The 19,415-nt window shown below is 37.4% G+C and overlaps 1 protein-coding gene across 3 annotated transcripts; it reads right to left on the bottom strand.

Moving 5' to 3' along the window:
• Nucleotides 1–149: 149 nt before the first annotated feature.
• Nucleotides 150–19,293, bottom strand: LOC110846937 (parathyroid hormone/parathyroid hormone-related peptide receptor). Of its 3 annotated transcripts, XM_022093774.2 has the most exons (15): nucleotides 18,673–19,293; nucleotides 6,393–6,576; nucleotides 5,982–6,094; nucleotides 4,926–5,069; nucleotides 4,752–4,846; nucleotides 4,526–4,682; nucleotides 4,022–4,097; nucleotides 3,724–3,804; nucleotides 2,756–2,864; nucleotides 2,596–2,620; nucleotides 2,141–2,226; nucleotides 2,048–2,053; nucleotides 1,718–1,862; nucleotides 1,499–1,647; nucleotides 150–1,401 (listed from the first exon to the last, which is right to left on the bottom strand). In XM_022093774.2, exons 2-15 carry the CDS (start codon nucleotides 6,553–6,555, stop codon nucleotides 1,236–1,238), a joined length of 1,515 nt encoding a protein of 504 aa, XP_021949466.1. In that variant the 5' UTR covers nucleotides 6,556–6,576; nucleotides 18,673–19,293; the 3' UTR covers nucleotides 150–1,235. The 3 variants fall into 3 exon arrangements, with proteins under 3 accessions (XP_021949466.1, XP_035706247.1, XP_035706248.1); XM_035850354.1 differs by lacking the exon at nucleotides 2,048–2,053; XM_035850355.1 differs by lacking the exon at nucleotides 3,724–3,804.
• Between the last annotated feature and the right edge of the window lie 122 nt (nucleotides 19,294–19,415).

Raw genomic sequence — 19,415 nt, 5'->3', positions numbered from 1 at the left:
TTTTATTGTTGGTTGAAGTCCTCTGATTTCGTGCAAGTCGTCAAGAAAGCTCAGCTCCAAGTTTCTTGCTTGATGTTTTCTAACCCGTGAACGCTTTGAAAATAGTTTTGAATAAATTGTACAACCAACAGTCCAAACACACCAACCAATAGTTGCTATAAGGGTTTTATTTTCAAAATAGGACAAAGTCTTAAAATTTTACACCATGTATGCATATATTTATGTTTGCCAGATTAGCATATATTTATGCATAGTATAATTTGCATGCATTATATACTAACTCTAAGGTTTAACAAGTGCTTTTAAAACCAGTTGAAATTTTGTATTTTTGAGACACATTAATATAATGCAATTCCGTCGTTAGCATTTATGATTTAAACAAAATAAATAGATACATTTGACTTATTCTTGTATAACATCTGTGTATATGTACATATATATGTATTTTTTGCAATTTTAAAGATGCATGACTTTTATGATATATTGAGAAAGTGAAAATTAATGCAATATGTAGCTTAGATTAATACTTGGCATTTTATCACCATAAATTGTTACTTTCACTATAATATACATCCATATTTATGAATTGAGACCATCGATAAACTAACTTGTGGAAACATTACACTTTACACAGGTCGAGTGACATAATGGGACTTTTAAAGGTTCCCTTTGAGATGTAAATAAATGCTCACGATAATTAAAGAAAGCAGATCTATATGTACAAACATACGTGCAAGGTCGTTAATATGGTACGTGTAATACAATATTACATAATAATCATAGAAATTCTCATTGTGAGGGACGACAATTTTTTATCCATATAATCTGCATGATGAGCCATATGAATAAAATATTCATATATTGGTTAAGGGGATTCCTCTGATATTGAGGGGGTAAATATCATTGGGGATTCATTTCCACAATTTAGCGACAAACTCCATCATTTTAGGAGGGTAGTTAATTAAAAATATTCAGCAGCATATATTCAAAATATTCAGCGCAATATATCAGCACCACGACTTTCTCCCGTCACTTTTGAATATTATTAACATCTTGATACGGGTAGCATTTGAGAACAATTATTCCCCACGGTTTTCTAGTAATTTATACTTCTCTGTCCGTTCTCCTACCACGTAAATAGCCTAAAGACATCTGAGACTGCATGATCAGGTCATGAAATAGCCGAATGACGAGTGGAAGTACATAGGACGTCACTGCTGCAACATTAGCACAACTTAATCTCCTTGAGTAATTTCTATTTGATGTTCTTCGGTGAATTCTCTATCCAATCGTCTCGGGTTGGTGTTATCAGCGGCGGTGAGTGGTTGCTTAACGGCTGCGGTACAGTTGCTCAAAACGCCAGCCATCGATGTGCCACTCATTCCCATCTCTTGAGTTGACCTATATAAATTGGGATAATAAAAGTGTGATTCCATTTCACTTCACGTGGCTTCACGTTACAAACTTTCTTTTATGAAGTTATCAAAGTGACACTAACCGGTGGTGGTTAAATCGTGATGTGATATGGTGCAATGGAACCCAGACATTCTTCGACTCCGACTCAGACCTCCATCCTCGCCATTTCTTTGTGATTTCACTTCGCACCTCTCCGTTCAGCAGACAGTACAGAATTGCCACGCAGAAACCCTGATTATGATAATCGTTATATTATAATGTAGAATACACATATTTCAGGTTTTCAGTACGCGTCGAATACCTGGAAACTTGCAAATAATTGGTCGCAGAACAGCCAGATAACCTCAATCAGGGGATTTATACCCCAATAGTATGACATTCCCACAAACAGCATGTAATGGACGCCGAATAGAGGAACAAGAACCAGGGTAGATTTTGCCCATTTTCTGCGATTTCATATAAAAAAACCTCGAAATTTTATATTGACCACATTTTTTTAGATGACAGCAAATATGCACGCATATGTACAACTATGTATTTTATGATGGGTGGGTGGGGCAGAATAAAGCAGAGATTCGATAAGCTTCAAGAAAGAGAGCATGCAAGCAGACTGTGCAGAATGCATACTAACCTGTACCTGTAAACATGTCAACGAAAACGAATTATAAATTTCAAAGTGTCGAAAGATTTTTAGTTAAATAAATGTACATCAAATTTTATTCACCTGTATTTTCTTGTCTCGATTGATACTGCAGATTGTAACTTTACCAGAAGAACTCGCGTGATATTGACGAAGAAGAGAAAGTTCAACTATGACAAAGAGAGAAAGCGGATAAATAGATCAAAGTTTTCTTCGTTATAAAAAGGAGACCTTGGGAGACAAAAAAATGAGTGGAGTGAATGGATCAACGAATGAATAGAAACAAAATATTGTTTTATACTCTGCCTAAATCTTCGAGTCGAGTGAAAGAAAACAAGGGAAGTAATCCGATTGGAACAGATTTAATAGAAACAAAGCAAATTCGTTTTTTTTTGTAAAATCAAAATGAGTAGACATTTTGGGCTTGGTTTAAAAAACAACCAGACGCAACATTAGTACTCTTGCATTTATATAACTAAAATTGACACCAAATAAGACCATTAACCATTAACAAATATCGTTTTCATAATAATTATTACCACAATTGTCACGATGATTGGAATTCTGAAACGAAATTAAGTGAGACTTATTAGGATACCATTTTAAAACGCTACGTTAGAATTGCAATGCAACAAGTGTGCTAGAAATAAAAAAATATTGCAAGTATGTAAGTACGTATAAATATACAAAAGACAATACCTGACGATGAGAAAAAGATTGGCATTGTTATGATGTGTAGTCCAGCAGAGAGAGTCATCAAAGTTGATTCGACACACGACCCATGAGATTATCACAGGAATTGGTAGTCCTTGAAAAAGCAAAAAGTATATTTTCATCGCATATTTACACGTATGAGCAAAATCTACGCAACACAACATTAGAATTCGGCTACTTTCCCTGCCATACTTAGGATTAGTTAAGTATTTCAAGTACAAGCTTCACTACTAGGCTTGCAATGTCTCAACCACGTCCGAACATTTATATTTTACTTGTTACTCACAGTACCGATAGCACCTTCAAGAAATTCGGAAGCCAGAAATAGCCTCCGCCAAGGATACCATAAAAAACTATGAAACTCATACAGGTGCGAAATACCCTCTTTCGGTTTGAATGTAAATGACACCCATTAATGAATCCGGCTCGAATAAGCAACCATTCTTGCTCACCAGCACCAATACCTCTTGCAGCGATCTTGCACAATGAACACGAGAGAAAAGCCTTAAAAGTTTTCACGTTCTACATGGTTGAGTAAACGCTCATTGTTGTATCAAATTGACTAATGGAGAAAGTCGCTTATTAACTAGAACCCACAAAACCTGGATAGACTGACGGTTGAATAGAAAGCTATAGTTCCGTTAACTTGCAATATACAGAATGACACAAGGGTAAAAAGCTTGGGCCTTGGCCAATCGCAGTCCCTTCACTAGTGCAGACTTAATTTAGTTCTAGCGGAAGTGTGGCAAATAATAATAGTATGCACTAGGCATATTTAGCATAGAATAATAACTCTGCTGACTAGAGAAAGCACGAATAGCGAATTTGCTTGGGTAGTGGTTGCACAAAAGTTGTTGAGACTAGAGAGTCGTCTCATTTGTAACTTCCCTGTTGTTTAATAATGAGGGATCTACTTTCATCCTAGTTTACAAGTAGGCATGCACTATGCTTACCCCATCCAAGCAGAACGTAGAGAGTGATGGCTGATGAGTCGGAGAAAGGAGCCAGAAAGATCAGATTGTGAAGGTAAAGACCTGTAAAAATGTTTGAATTGGATATCAAGTGTTTAAGACATGCCTTGAGACAAGGAAATAAGCACAGGAAAAGGCAACGTGGCAAAAATTTGTAAATCTACATTTCCTCATAAACACGTACTTTCTCCAAAAAATAATTTATTAATAGAAAACTGAAGGTGGTGACTATATTATCCCATAAAGAAAAAAGTAGTGAAATATCGCAAAATTTGCTTACCTTCCATCAAAATCCATGAATAGTTGGCGACGATAAAATACTGCCAGAGGGTAGTCACCAATTTGCATTCCCAATTCTATAATATACATATACAAAAATATGCAATACGATGTATCCATATGAAAGAAGTTCTTTGTATTTTTCCTCGTATTTTTATTTACATTTGGTTATAAACTAGAGACTGCTCGAGGTTATTTATTCATAACTTTATCACGACCTCATTTTCAAAATTCATTCACAGCCTGATGTATTCAAATGCATGTAGATTTATGTTCCCAGTTGGAGCACAAATATTTTCAACCTGGTCTCTCTCGTTGGTTTTAAAAAGCCATAAAATGTTTTGATGACATACGTACATACATACAAATACATAACCACGAGTGTTTTTACAACATTAACAAATATTTGTGTATATGCAAAAAGTCAAAAGTGTCGGTAGTTTGAAGAAGAATAAGAATAGAAATAATAACAAGTAATAATTAAAGTAAGATAAGTATAACTCACTGATTTTTCTGCAGAAAAGATGGTACCGTCCACAATGGACTGTGGCAATCCGATTCCGTCGATGAACAAAGAGTCCTTCAAAAGCGCCATAAATGCCCGAAGCATGAACGAAAGAAAAAGGTTCACATGCAGTGTGTTCCGAGGACAGCGCAGCTTCCTGTAATTTTGCGAGGTTTACCGTCTGTGTTGAATAATAAAATGGTATAAAATGGTTCAGTAAACTTACTTGATTGAGATCAAAATTAGAAATGCAATGATGAGTGTGCACATGGACAAGGAGTAGCCAACTTGTGAGATCGTCTTGATTATCGGGAGCCATTCCTACGCATTTCATTCAACAAATTGCACTGACGCGGCTTTTTCCACAGAAATAGAAATCGGATTGTCGTTGATGAGTTACCATGATCAGAGAGTCTTGCATTGCTTCTCCATCAGAGTTGACAACTTTCCCACCCAGACACATTGAGTAGTTCGACCAGGGCTTGTTGGTGCCTGGGTGAACGAACCATGTACCATTTTCGGTGCAGTACCTGGAGACTTCCTCCTACGAATTAGAGAAAGGTTAAAAGTTTTACCAGTTGTTGTAAGAAGGCATTAGTTGTTGTCCAGCTGATTTTAAAAGTCAACATCATTCTAGAACACGCAGAGAATCTCCAGAGAATTCATTAGTGACATGGAAAAATGGGTCAGTCCTTCTCTCATCGCCATGTCGTTACTCATGCCATAGCCACCCACTCTTTTTCTGCTCCCTTCTGTTGTCATTACTCGAAATCCATAGAATGTCGCAACCACATTCCCATCCAAGGCTGCTTCCTGCCTTATGTAATAGAATTTCAATGCTGAACCCTCTCCGACTTGCCCATAATTTGCGACAGTGCAGTCACATGAAATACCGCAGTTTGAAGCCGCAGACGAGTGTAGTCTTAGGTTAGGATGATGACGACAAATTGCAATCTAATTCAATTATGGTCCAAACAGTGGATGCTTGTTTTATCTGAGATAAAAATCCAATCGGTGAACAACAGAGGCAGTCAACTTATATACGTAATGAAATCTATGCAACTAATGATTGAGATCATGATCAGTTGTTATCATGCTACTGACACAATGTGGATTCTGGACAAAGGAAATGAAATGAAACCCTTGGGTTTAGTGCCAAGCAAGGCCAATTACGTCCTACGAATGTCATTGTTTTATGAGCAATAAAGTGAATGACTCTCGTGATAACAAGTGGTTGAGAAAACTATGTGACCATTATAACCATACACTTGTGCAAAATATGCATGTAAACTACTAATTTTCTGCGACATGTTCCAACAGCCCCTCTGCTTAAGTACTCCGCTATGAATCTATTTGTATTCATAAAATTCGCCATCCTCGCATGTTCATCCTTTCACCGTAAAATAAAAAATAAATGCCGTACGTATATTTTAAATTTTGTTAACTTATTACTTACCGACCGATTGAACATGAAAACATATTCAGGACAAGGTGCGCTGACAATTTCCCCAGCATTTGCTGCTTCCCAGCAATACAGCGAATCCCACGCTCTGGGACAACGTAGTTCACCTAATAAAAAACAAAAGAAAAGACATCATTGTTGTTGAGACTCACTGACAGTACAGTAGCCATACATATTTATGTATGTTCCACTTTGCTACTCTCGTACGTGGGTACAAATCATATGTACATACATTGTTTTACACAGATTCAAACACGTTTAAGTGGGGGCAATAAGTGAAATCAAGTAAGAAGAGGCGATTCACTTGAGTGAAGAGTTTGAAGCACTGCAATGTCAATAGACGACATTTCTGAGCCGAGAACACTAGTCGACGGAATGGAGAAAGTGAAAGCAGAGCGGAATTACCATTGAGATCAGTGCGACTTGGACCACCGTGGATTTTATCCAACTCCTGCAGAAGCCGGCATTCTTCCTCCTTTTGACTGAGGACGTTTAGTTGCCACTGTTGGGACTCTTCGAAGCTGATCTCGCCGTCTGGTGCCGTCTCCGTCCCATTTCTTTTAGGCATCCTCCGGCTTCTTCTGCAATACTAAAGGCTTTAAAAGTTTTCAACTGCTTTTTGTTCAATGTGTAGTTGTCACACTTCTTGGCAAATAAATGCATGGCTAAAGGTTGGGCTCAGTTTTGTTATTCAGGATTAGTTGCTTTCAATAGCTTCCTAGGTGCCTTTCACTCTTTCAGTTGAGAGGACTCCTCTCAGAAGAGGCTCAATATATGTAAATTTGGACCAAACGAATAAGCTCATTCATGGTTTTTCAAAGTAAAGTTCAGAGTCAAATACATAATATTCAAATTCAGATATATACAGCATTTACATTCGCATACATATCTGAATATGAACATTAACACGGCATAGCCCATGTGCATATTTGAAAAACTTGGGTATTCAATTGTCTGTAAAATTATGCATCCTCTGTTACTGACTGCATCCCACATTGATTGTATGGCGTTTAGTAAGAAGAACCCCGTCAGGTTTAGTTTGAGAACAACAATCGAGTACTGAGTGAGTAATAAATTAGGAATTCGATTTTAGTCGAGTAGACGGGAGGACAAGCCTCTCCTCTAAATTACTATTTTGGCACAATCGTCACTACAAAGTACATTTGTGCAAAAGATGGATGGAGAAGAAGCAATAATCACAATAAGCGCTGCGAGGGTGGTTGTGTTCGTGGTTTCAGATGTAAGGGCACGTAACATTGAGTTGAGTGGTGTCAACGATTCTCAACTCTCATCGCATCGCAGTGAGATTTAATGAATGCTGGAATTCACTTTATGTTGGTTTGAGAGCGTTTGTTGTTTGGCACTTTTGAGCAATTTGCACTACTGAGCAGCAGCAGCAGGAGGTTGTACGAGAGGTTGTTATGCACTGCATTATGGTCTTGGTGTCAGTCTGGCAGCAATAGGAAGTTGCACACAAGACTTTTCCTAACCGACTGATTGTATTTAGTTTAGTGCTCTTTACGGCCTGTTATTGAATTTGTAGCACACTCAACATCCGACATCCGAGTGGAGGGTGAGACTACAGTGCAGATGCACAACCTCATAAAATTCATATTAAAGGAGAAATTCGCAATAAATCTTGTCCTCCTCCTTGTACGGGGTAAACCACAGCGTCGAGTAGCTTACACTACGGGCACTACGGCATCTAAATGTTTTGTTGCCATTTGTCCTCCAGAAAATAAGATTTAAACAGGAAATGGAAAGGATTGGCATTTTTAAGCGATAAGTCCACGATAGGAACAATGTATTTGACTATGCGCGATCAAAACTCTCGAACTTTTCAATTTTTATAAAATTTTGCTTTAATTCGATGATAATATGGGTCAAAATGAATATATGTGTATGGGGATCTCCATCAATAGAGTACCGTTCTAAAGGTATAAAGTTAGTATAATAAACCTTTACAACTTATGTAATCTGAGAGTTAAACTTTATGTGAAAATGATTATCATATTAAGTAGTTGTCCGTTAAAAATCTGTCAAAATTGACCCAGGTGAAGTATTTCGACATTTTTGGCCGTGGACCACACGGTCACCGGGCACCGCAGGTCAAAATTACATATTCCGTTGGGTAGCTCTTTGAAAGTACTATTACATAATTTGAGTCCTCACATGGTATCTCATTTAAGAAAATTATGACCTGTAACCTGGCGCCATGACCTTGTGACCTATATCGCCGAAGCTAAATTTCAAGTTTCAAGTCTGTGTGTCTTTGCGTCCACGAGTTATTGGACCAACAGACGGACATAACGATCTTATCAGAGAGTTTCACCCTCTAATAAATTGCTCGAGACCACAGAAATAAATACAAATAGAGGTACTACTTACATAAATATGCCCGAGACACCTTGAGTTGGTAACATATCTCTGATTCCGAGGGCGTAGTTAAATGTCAAAATTATAATGGTTTTTAGCCAGAAATGAGCATTTGGTTTTTTTAATTAATAAATTAATAAAGGCGTTTCTTGATCGTGACGTCGCACTACTATATATAATACATATATACATATTACGCATGTATGTACGTAGTACGGACAGATAAAATTTACTGTGAGAAAATGCATGCACATAACACAGAATTGGTGTCACCGACAAGCACACAACCGATCTCACTCCTTAATTCCTTATGCATGATATGTACAATTCAGTTTTCGACTCAAGTAGTCGTTATATAATTTCCAGATTTGACATTACGAAATTGTAATGAAAGTTTAAATTGTACACAAATTGCATTCCATGTTTCTTCCCTTTTAAGTTGACTTTTGAACTATTTATGATTGACTTGGATTGGAGAATATTTATTACCAATTTATTGTATCTTTTGAATATTGCATGCGCATTCCTACTAATATATGGAGTTGTACGGACCACTTTTGAAAATTCAATGGAATTCTTCATCCCCACCAAAATATAAATTATTTACTAAAAGCACAGTTAAGAAAATAGCCTATGTACTTTTCGGGCTTCCCAATACTTTACCCTTGCGAATGAGTGAATATGAATGTATTCGGGCGAAATATAATGATAATAACGAGTCCATTGAATACCTTTCTACATAGTCCAGAAGGCAACAAAGTTTCAGAGAGCGTCAGAAATGTTGTGATTTCTTTTCATCCGGTGAAAGTAATGTTGCAATGCCAGCGTATTACAAAATGTGAACTTGTTTTTTGCTATCCTTCAACACGAAGTATTAATTTAAATATAGAAATCAATATGTTAAAAAGTTTGATGATCCAGCTCTTTGAACTCAAAATTTACAATTCAAATAACCTTTTTCTCTCTGCATGTCATTTCCCACCCTTCAAGTTTTCCTTTGAATGTCCAATGAAATATGCCAAGAGGAGATTGAAATACTTGGTATTAGTGAATTGGTTATTCATTTCATGTGGTTTTGCATCTGCATGAAATTTTTCCTAGACAATCTAGATTCCAAATATACTCCGGCCGGGTTTCAGCGAGAAAGTGTCGCGCCGCTAATCAGCGTGTTACATGGAGTCTGACTTTTCCATGAGTTTCAGCATTATTCAGATTTTCATAGCTTGGACTTTTCCGGGTTATAACATAGAATGAGAATGTATGTAACATGAAGGCAAATTTTTTCTCATCGTTACTTTCTCTCTCCACGTCTGAGTCTTTATACGTCAGTCAGTAGCCCAATTGTTGAATGGTTTCCCTTTCTTGTAGTGGCTTGCAAGGACCACATTATAAAATGTCGTCGACAAAAAACAGTGATGAATAAATCATTTTGCGATGGATGAATGGAGAGGAAGACATAAAAACAAACCAATTTTTGGCTGTTATGAAGTGAAACTGAAGGGTACAACTATAGTTGAAACCATACAGTTTCACTGGAGGTAGAATGCATTGAATGCTAAAAATAGACATAAGCAATACTGAAACTATGATAAAAAGTTGGAGATGAAAGTATATGTACATAGAATCCAACATCTTCAGTTCTCAGGCTCCCCAGAAAACCGTTATTGAATTATCTTGGGATTGTTCTTGTGAAATATCTTGGTAGGAGCGTACATTGACAGCAATAAGATTGATGATGATTTATCTTGTCTCCTAATTAATTATTCACAAATTGGCACCTGTGAACCACATCAACAAATTTGAATTTGCAAATTTTCCCTTTTGAAATTTTCACCTAATTAAGTATAAGTCAGCGTCGAGTCTTGTAATGTGCCAACCACTTTTGGATCGCCAATCTAAAATTTCATGGAATCTTATTGCACTTGTCACGTGAAATGTAATAAAATTATTGCCTAAAAGTGAGTTACAAATTATAAGAAAATGAACTGCTCGAGCATCTCCTCATTCTTCTGCTTCCTCCATTTATCCTCCATCCATCCAAGTTGGCTCCATTAGTCAAATTGAATTCTTACCGTCATTCATAGCTCCTTTAATTTGCTCGCAATTTAATTATCCCATTGCATTATAAATTACCAGAAAACGTCTCATGTGCATTCCATCCCCAAATTAACTGCTTGTTTGGACAGGCAAAATATAAACATGGACTTTCTCTCTTGTCTCTAATGAGAGGATCAAGGCCGATGTGAAATAATTGGTTTTTTGTTGAGTGATTACGTATGTACCGTGGGTGTAGCTTATTTGTAAAATGTGGCATGAATATTGGAATTGCATATAGGCACTTGTTACTTCTGATGCTGTAATTGATGCATCTTAATCTCAATTTTTTTCAGAATGTGTGCAGAAGGAAACATGACCAATCTGTGAGATTAAATTTCAATGTTGAACACAAGTGATCAATTTCTACAGAGCCTGCATAATCAATGTGAGTGGCACCTAACAGATTAGTATAATAAGTAGTCCCAACACTAATTCTATTTATGTAACGTCTTCCTTTGTTTGTTATCCAATAACATTACGAAGAAGCCTTAATGAGTTCTTCCCTCTAACATTTCGCTTGCACAATAAATGAACAAAAACAGAAATGGATAGCAAAGTATGCATAAAGTAAATTGAAATCCTAGTTGCTTAATGAAAGTTACATTGCATGTGCTCCAAAGTAAAATTGCCTCCAGCTGAAGCAGTTAGTTTGACCCAGTTGATCTAAAGAAAGTAATCAATACACTATCCACAATTTTCGCCCGTCTCATTATTGTGCATTTTCAAGGAATGAAGAAGACGTAAACATATATGTGCAAGACACTGATTAAATGCGAAGCTTTATCGTTATACATTTGTGAATCCTTACTTTTTGATTAAAACTTTTGCCTTGAAGAATGAAAATACAAATAAATAGACTACGGATTTAGATGTACATATCAACATTGAAATATGTGGAAATTATATGTACATACGTTCCTTAACTCAAAATTATGCAATCTCGTAGAGTGACCTTCTTTTTACCTTCGAAACAGTTGAGATTCGTGATTTGTTAAATGAGACAAGATTGTTTCGTAACTTTATTTTTAATTCGCAATCTTGTATCAAAGTTTGTAAACTTCAAAATTAGTAAAAATAGTTAGACTATGGGCACACGATTTTTTTAAACTTTACTCTAACTCCACTTTGTGTTACTGCCAAGAAACAAACTTTCTTCAATAAACCCAGTTCCTTAAGTAATATGTCAGTCAAATGTTTTCACCGGATGTCAACTAACACCTCCCCCTAATCCCTGTAGTTTCATGGACTCTATAACTGATAAACTTGAACTACTTTTAGCTAAAGTTCAAAAGTGGAGGCAAGTTTTTGTAGAAATCAAATATCTAACGAATTCTAACCATTTCAACTGAGGATTTCCTGGGTATTTTTTCCTGTAACCTTCAGGACTACATGTGTAAAATTAGTGTCCTGTCAAGGTATTTGTACATCCAGCTTGACCTTCTCTATTGGCAGCTGTCGCTTTACCGACGTGAGAAGGAACGCTGTGGATGGAAATGAAAAGGGTGTGAATTTCAAGAGTAAACGACTTATGCATAGTGCAAAAGCTACACGACGTCGCTCCAACTTTCACCCACAATAAACCCCGACCGACTGGATACCACTACGCGAGGAGATCGCCTGGAGATAGAGAGAGAGAGCTCCACTTGACTCACATTGTTCCAAATTGGCAAGTGCAGTGAAAGAAAGCTACATATCCTTTTTGGTTGTGAAACATGTTTCGAATACCAAAATCTAGACTGAAAATGTTTTTTGGCATATAAATGAAGGTATTTTGAGCTGATAGACCCACGTTTCAAACAAAGCTTCTTGGTTGAATTTTTATTTCACAAATAGGATTATATCGTAGGAGACGAGGATGTCAATGAATTAGAAATCAAAGGGTCACACTGCCGTCAACTTTATTTTCAAAAGACGTGGAAACATGTATGTGTGCCTACATGCATAAATTATATTCCCTGTTGAAGACTTGATCAAAAAGCTGTTGTATAATGAATAACCAATTTAACCCGATTAAAAAGAGCTTTCACTGGATTACATACATTTCATTCGTTCGTGTTTAGAAGCAAGAGTTTTTATTTTACTTTTGGTTATCAGCAGTTTGCCTCTCAAGCTGTGAGAACGACTTAGTTAAAGCTACGTTGCATTTATTTAGCAGTCATTGGGGAAGGAACGACGTGCGTCCCTTGGGTGCATTTCCCTTGACGAATCAGGCTGCAACTCGGCAAAACAATTATTAAATACTTATCTTGTTGGAATACAAGACTGGTGTCATGTAAGACTGTGCATATATTTGTATTACACTGTTCACCTACACCGCTCAGGTATTTTCACTCAAAATTCCATGAACATGATTAATCCACAGCAAACAATTAGTCTTCGACAATTCATATATTTACTGATTGATTCAAGTTTAAAAAACGTTTTTATTGATTCACCCATGCAAATTCCATTTTTTTATTTCCCTCTTCTGGTAAATTCAGAGTACAAGCTCTTTACCAAAGCAGCATCATAATTGCAAAGTTTATTCATAACATTGTACGTCGACTTTATAACATGAACATCTCAGCACGTTATACAGGTACCTATTTCCCATTTATACACTTGCCTGGAGGTCATGTATGTTCATATGTCGATATGTACGTACATTACCTCCATCCTTCTGGGTGGATACATGTTCGAGTATGAGCGTGTTTTTATAGTTGCTGCCACTAAAACCAGTAACCGAGTGTCAACAAAGTTATTTTTTGGTTTTTATTGCTACACTATCCCCTCCTGAAAATGGTGGTTTCGATAAATGTGCAAAGGTTGGAGTTGGTTCTTTGATTAAGCAGAATGTGTTTCGCATTAAGAAAGGAAAAACTGCATTATTTTATGACCGTTCTGTGGAGAGATGCAAGCTGATGCGGGATTAGGGTGCCCCATTTCTAAATCGCCCTCGATACGTCGCCACATGCGTTCGTAAAATATGTCTATTTTGGTATCGATTCAAGAAAATGCTCTGGTTTTGTAAGGCCACAATTTATGACTTGTAGATATTTTCTATATGATTCCCACACAATAAGTAAGTAGACGAAAATGGGATCGAATATTGGGAAAGGGGCAAAAGAAGATTAAAAAATATCATTATCTAAAAGGACCCTTGGAAAGCTTTTGCAATAAATTCCAACACTTTAGCGAGATGGAATCACACTCAGGGGAAACGATTTTCGGGTTCAAGATGTAAGATTCCTGTCTGTCTCTTGTTTCTTGTTGTCTTCTGCTCTCACCAAAAATAAAATGTAATGAACTTTGTTAGGAACAAAACTAGGAGAAGGGAACAAAATTCGAAGGAGTGGGACAATGCCGGGACAGCTCCTCTTTCTCTCTCTTCTTGGAAATGCTCTTGAGAAACCTGTTGACTTGACTGCCAGTACGTACTGTGGAATTTCATTGCTCCTTCAGTTGCTTCACATAATATGACAAGAACAGCCTATAAATATCTGAAGACCTTCAGCTTAACGGCATGGGAAACAAAACTAACTCATTCGTCCAAAGTGACATGTTTAATAATGTCAAATGAAGCTAAATTCCTGTCTCGAAAAAATACTGTATACGAAGAACGACCATCAATCCTTACTGCAAATAAGAAACAGAAACTGGATTTTATACAGCGTAATATTTTGCTTTCTTGCGAAAACCTAGGCAGTCCTATTTTGCTTACATTTGCTGCAAAGATTGTATATCTTGGCCGGTGGCAACTGTGAAGCAGCACAGCCTAGTTTTGAATCCAGCTTTCTCTCCGTGACCCTTATCAAGATTAGACAGGTACTCGTACATGCTAGAGATATGAAACTAATTGAATTTATTTTGCAGAGAATGAAATGCCGTTAAGTAGGATAACTGACAATCTAATTTTTCTTTCCACGTTCCACACAATAACAAGGCGAGAAATCTGAGCAGAATGTTTCGAAGGAAAAGAGAAAGTAAAACACATGTATTTATGAGATGTATTTTCACTTCACCGTGTGATTGCCAGATGGGTGCAACTGCTGAAAATATCATGGAAGCAGGATTCAGACACGTAGTGGAAATACTTATGTATGTACATACAACCATAGATCTTCAGAAACCTTTCTTTGTTTTGACTTAAAGAATGGGTGCAAGATGTGCACTAAAAAAATAGATGCTTGGAGGAGAAAACAAGAGAGAAAAGGAGCCATTCTATATCAAGGCGAGGATGGAACATTGTATTTCTTTATACTTTTGCATGAGCATATTGTCATTCCAAGTCAGCACCGACCTGACGCGTGTCGTGCAAGCAAAAACAGGTAAAAGATGTGCTTTCACATAATGATGACCCAACAATAATGATGAGATGAATATGTGTCCTTGTGAATTGTGATGAGTTGATGTGCTGAAATGCAATATCTGAAAGAGTATTCCCAAAATAATGCATACGTGTATACACTGCGAGTTAGATATTTGCCTTTCATCAACAACAATGCATGTCTGGAAATCCTTCAAAAACTCCTCATAAAGTACCAACATGTGATTTGATATCCTCGGCGGAGCAAAATAATCAAAGTCCATGCTTTGAAGAAAAAGTCTGTATAATTAATGATTAATTCCGCATGTACATATCTCCAAGTACAAAGAGTATTTGTTCCCAAAAGACTTGTTGGCATGAAAAGATAGGTTTGAAATGAAAACGAGTGTTACAAGATGGTAAATATTTTTCAACCCAATGTGTGAAGTGGTTTTACATCTTCTGGTGAGTTTTCTTGTGTGGTGGCAACTTATTTAACAATAATGATACCGACTTCCTTGCAATGCCAACAAAGGAACCACTGGAGACACTTTCCCTTCCATTACCAAGATCAAAGAAGACTGGTGAAAGGAAAGGAAGAAGCAACAGGCTGACTGACTGTGTCATGAAACCTGGTGGACTTTGGGTGGATACAGAGTGCAAGTGGGACTGCTTTCATCAAGCTTTGGTTACCTAAACCGAGACCGAGACTGGAATCAGATCCTTCTTCTTCTTTTGGTGAGAGAGGAAAAGAGAGAAAACAGGATGTTGATCCAATGTGCTGAATCAACATTTTCTTTCATCTCTCTCCCTCTATAAATAAGGGTTGGCAGAGAGAGAGAGCGAGACCTGAGAAAGTTTGATGAAAGTTCGGTTCAGTTTTCATCAGTTTTAACTCATCAGGGTGAAAGGGTCCTCTTCTCAAGTAGTCTGGAGACATTAGAAATAAATGTGCACTTAAATCTTATTATGCGCACATATGTACATGGCGCTAGTGTTAAACAAATCAATATATCTATTCGCATCACGTCGTAAAAAAGTCCAATTGAAATTGAACTGCACTGCAACTATGAATTTCCAATGTTTCTATTAGTTATGCGAACCATACGATTCGACGAGCAATGGAATTACAATTGCACAATGCATCCTCATTAAATCTACATAGCAATTTCTATAATTGCATTTGGAGACACTTTAAGACATTGAATCCCTTCTAAAACTGGGTAATTTATTCATCAGAATAATGCATTCTCGACTAATATGAGTGCACGTTGCTTATTGCGCTTATCTCTCTGGGAGCGGGAGGCAGTCAACTTGGCAATAATTTAAGCATAATCTCTTTTAGATCTCCGACTGAACTGATGCGAGAGAAATAAAGCAAAAAATGGGTTTGCCCTCGCAAGAACACTTCCAGCAGAAAGAAAGTCAAGGATTAAATGTCCCACTTAAAAATTCCATCACTCGCATCTCTCCTAAATTTTACATCAAGTTTTCCTTCTTCTTATCTCCAAAAGTAGTGCGGCGTTGAACTTCTCTTTGTCCTCACATGACAGGAACAGGATAGTGTTGTAAAGCTGTGGATGGTCCTATCCGGTTTTATTTTTTCCGTGCGTCAGATTCAACCCCACCCACTTTTTCGTCGTTGTGAGGAAGGAGGAACCCAAATTAAACTAGTGCTTGGATTCCATCAAACAAAAAATAAGTCCACCAACTCCACACAATACGATGGAACAATGACATGACAAAAAACCATCGTGCTATTCTTGTACATAAGTTTGAGTATCTATGACCGACTGAGGACTTCTGCCCAACCAATGCCATGAAAGTTGTTCTTATCAAATCAAAGGTGTCAAAGAGTTTTCTTCTATACTGTGAAAATTGTACACTTCATCCTGTCAGAAACAGCGTACCCGGAGGATGCAACTTTCTCCTTTCCTCCCTGTCCTTTAGGCCCGTAGAAAGCATTATGTTATCGAAGAACAGAATAAAATGAAAAGTGACAAGAAGATTTTGATGATGACTTCTGGCTGGTTGGCTAGATGAATAAGAGTCATGGAAGACATTGGTCTCCATTCGGGTGCATGAACACAGCTTATGAAAAGAAAATGGGGAATTGGAGAATCCAGTCTTGATTCTTTGGCTCTTATCGCCAGAAACAGAATGGGAATCATGGATGAGGTGTATGTATAATGGAAGAAAGGAACCATCCAAAGCCGGCTTATTCATACGGCTGGATGGACACACAATCCGACAGGCCGGATTCGCCAAATACGTATGTATGTACATTGTATGTATATTACGAGGGGGAATATGGGCAGGAGAAGCTTTACTATATGAGAGCAGCAGTGGGAAACTTTTGATACGACGAACTAGCTTAATCAACTGAACTATGACACTTTTAACTCACGAAATGTCATAAAATTAAATTAGACTTTATTCTGGCCGACATATCCTCGAATATGTATGCATACAGAAACGACATCCAACTATTTTACAACACTCGCTGTGTTGTGGGACGAATTTATTTTTTTTATAACAATTGGCAGAATTTTTCCAACCCAAACTAATGTAGACTAATTAACAACACCTTTTTTCATTTGTACACGACAATGTTCTCTAATAAAAAAAGGTCTGTTGGTAAAATAATTACGAGGAAATCAGAAACATATCGTAGGATGTTCTATATACGAATTATGAAATGATAATAAGGGTCATGGAACTGCATGCATACTATGAAAAGCTAGCATATGAATGTACGAAATTTCGGGAAAATGTTGAAGGAGTGACTCCTTTCAGTAGTGGTCAGAAAGAGCTTTAGTGCAAGCCGTGGTTGTTGTATAAGCAATGACGGCATTTGATCAAAGCATATAAAAGAAATCCCACATATTCCCAGCCCAATCTGTACTTGCGTTAGTAAAGTTAACCTTTGTGGTCGAAGATTGGATTTCGGAATTTCATTCAGACGTTCCCTTCTTTTCCACTCGAAAGACTGGAGCTTGGCGTAATGCGAATTGGAACGAGGAAGAAAACCGGAGAGAGGCAAAAGAATGCTGACCAAATCATGCTTGTATTGTGCTTTGGTTTCGAGGCGGCCCTCATCGGCGTCAATCCACCAATTTTTCTGTAGGCAAGGGTGTTTTTTTTACTGCTAAATCTTAAGAATGGCTCGAAAATTCCCAACGGATTTTGCAGTAGTCGAATTAATGACCTTGGCGTTGGAACAGTTTTGGCAACAAGTTGTGTAGAAAAATGAGTATCCATGCTGCTACAAATTTGCCAAATACTCGGAAGTGTAATGACGAGCGAAACTGTTTTCTTCTTTTATGGGTACTCCTCACAGCATACATAGAAGTATGAGAAACGGGTGGAGTTGTTAATTTGCCACCCACTTCTTCTCCTCGCCAGAGCAAGAACAATGTTGTTTCGTTTTATGGGATCTGAAATTTGCTATCCGGATGGGATACATGAATACATGAATGAACAAGAAGCCACCCGAAACAACAGCTCTATCCAGGGCTGAGGACAGATAACCATAATGTCATACTGATCCAGCCGAGGATAATAATGGCAGTGCTATCACAATAGTGACAACTCCCTCCCATCAGACAACGTGTATTCCGCCAACCTTTGTTCTCTAATTTTCTATAATAAATTATAAATATACTGCAGAATGAACTGTTTGCGTGACCGTTTGTTTGTCATATGTGTACTGACTTGATGTAGCGACAAATTCGTGTCAGTGCTGGAATTAATCATTGATTTTATTTTAGTGTAGGAAGAAATTGTTTGAAAAACGATCAAGAACGCAAGTTAAATAAATATATACACTAAACTCAGGAAATAATTGTTCTTCATCAATTTAAGCGCTTATTAATTCCTTAATTATTAAAATAATCTACAAAAGAGGAAGAAAAGATTTGTACTCACTAATGGTGTAGCGGATGGAGAAGAGGAAGAGTGGAGAAAGCTGTTGCGTGATCTCAAAGTGCCCCCTTTTGCCAAAAATGTACTCTTTCTTGGAAACTTTCCCTTTATCCTGTTTTGTTAATGTCTCAAACTTGAAAATGTTGTCAATGAAGAGTAACAAAATGTCAAATTATATCGGTTTCTCAACGTATAATACTACAAAATTTAAACGCTCGCTCAAGTCGTAATGAGCTTGACGGAATGTTGGAAAGTGGGCCAATTCATCTCGACTCGTGGGATGACCTGCACAATTCCATGAATTATAGAGAGCAAACGAGTGAGTGAATGTTTTCTCAAGAAATGAGATATGGGTGGATTTAGCAGCTAACTAAGTCGGGAGAAGGGATGTCAGCTTGTGGTCCGGTTTGAGATTCACTTCCTGCCAAATATAGCGTGATTGTATGTAAAAGTACTCCACTTTAAAGGTTCCAGTAGTCCAGAAGAGAAAAAGATTGTAGTGAGACCAGTGGTAGTGGTGGTTGTGTAATATTTGGCAAAGTTGCTTGAGAAAGATGTGAAATTGTGAGAGAGCTAGAGTGAGGAGTGCTGCGGATCGGTTGGAGTTTTATGACCAACTGGCATGCATTCGATGCCCGTCTCACTTCATAAAGTGTTTTAGTGGTCTCTCTCTGTTCGATGGATCAGTCAGCTCGTAGCGTCATAGCCAGTTTGATAGCAACTGGGATACTATTTCATCTCGACAA

This window comes from Folsomia candida, unplaced genomic scaffold (assembly GCF_002217175.1).
Source record: "Folsomia candida strain VU population unplaced genomic scaffold, ASM221717v1 Fcan01_Sc003, whole genome shotgun sequence".
NCBI lineage: Eukaryota > Metazoa > Arthropoda > Collembola > Entomobryomorpha > Isotomidae > Folsomia > Folsomia candida.
This window is presented reverse-complemented; position numbering and strand designations above follow the sequence as displayed.

Bases quoted from the DNA above. Each gene is read 5' to 3' on its own strand.
- LOC110846937 (XM_022093774.2), bottom strand. From the start codon at position 6,555: ATGCCTAAAAGAAATGGGACGGAGACGGCACCAGACGGCGAGATCAGC. The intron at 5,070-5,981 runs GTAAGTAATAAG...TCTAATTCGTAG, and splicing joins TTTTCATGTTCAATCGGTCG to GAGGAAGTCTCCAGGTACTG. The intron at 2,227-2,595 runs GTAATAATTATT...TCTTTGTCATAG, and splicing joins CAATCATCGTGACAATTGTG to TTGAACTTTCTCTTCTTCGT.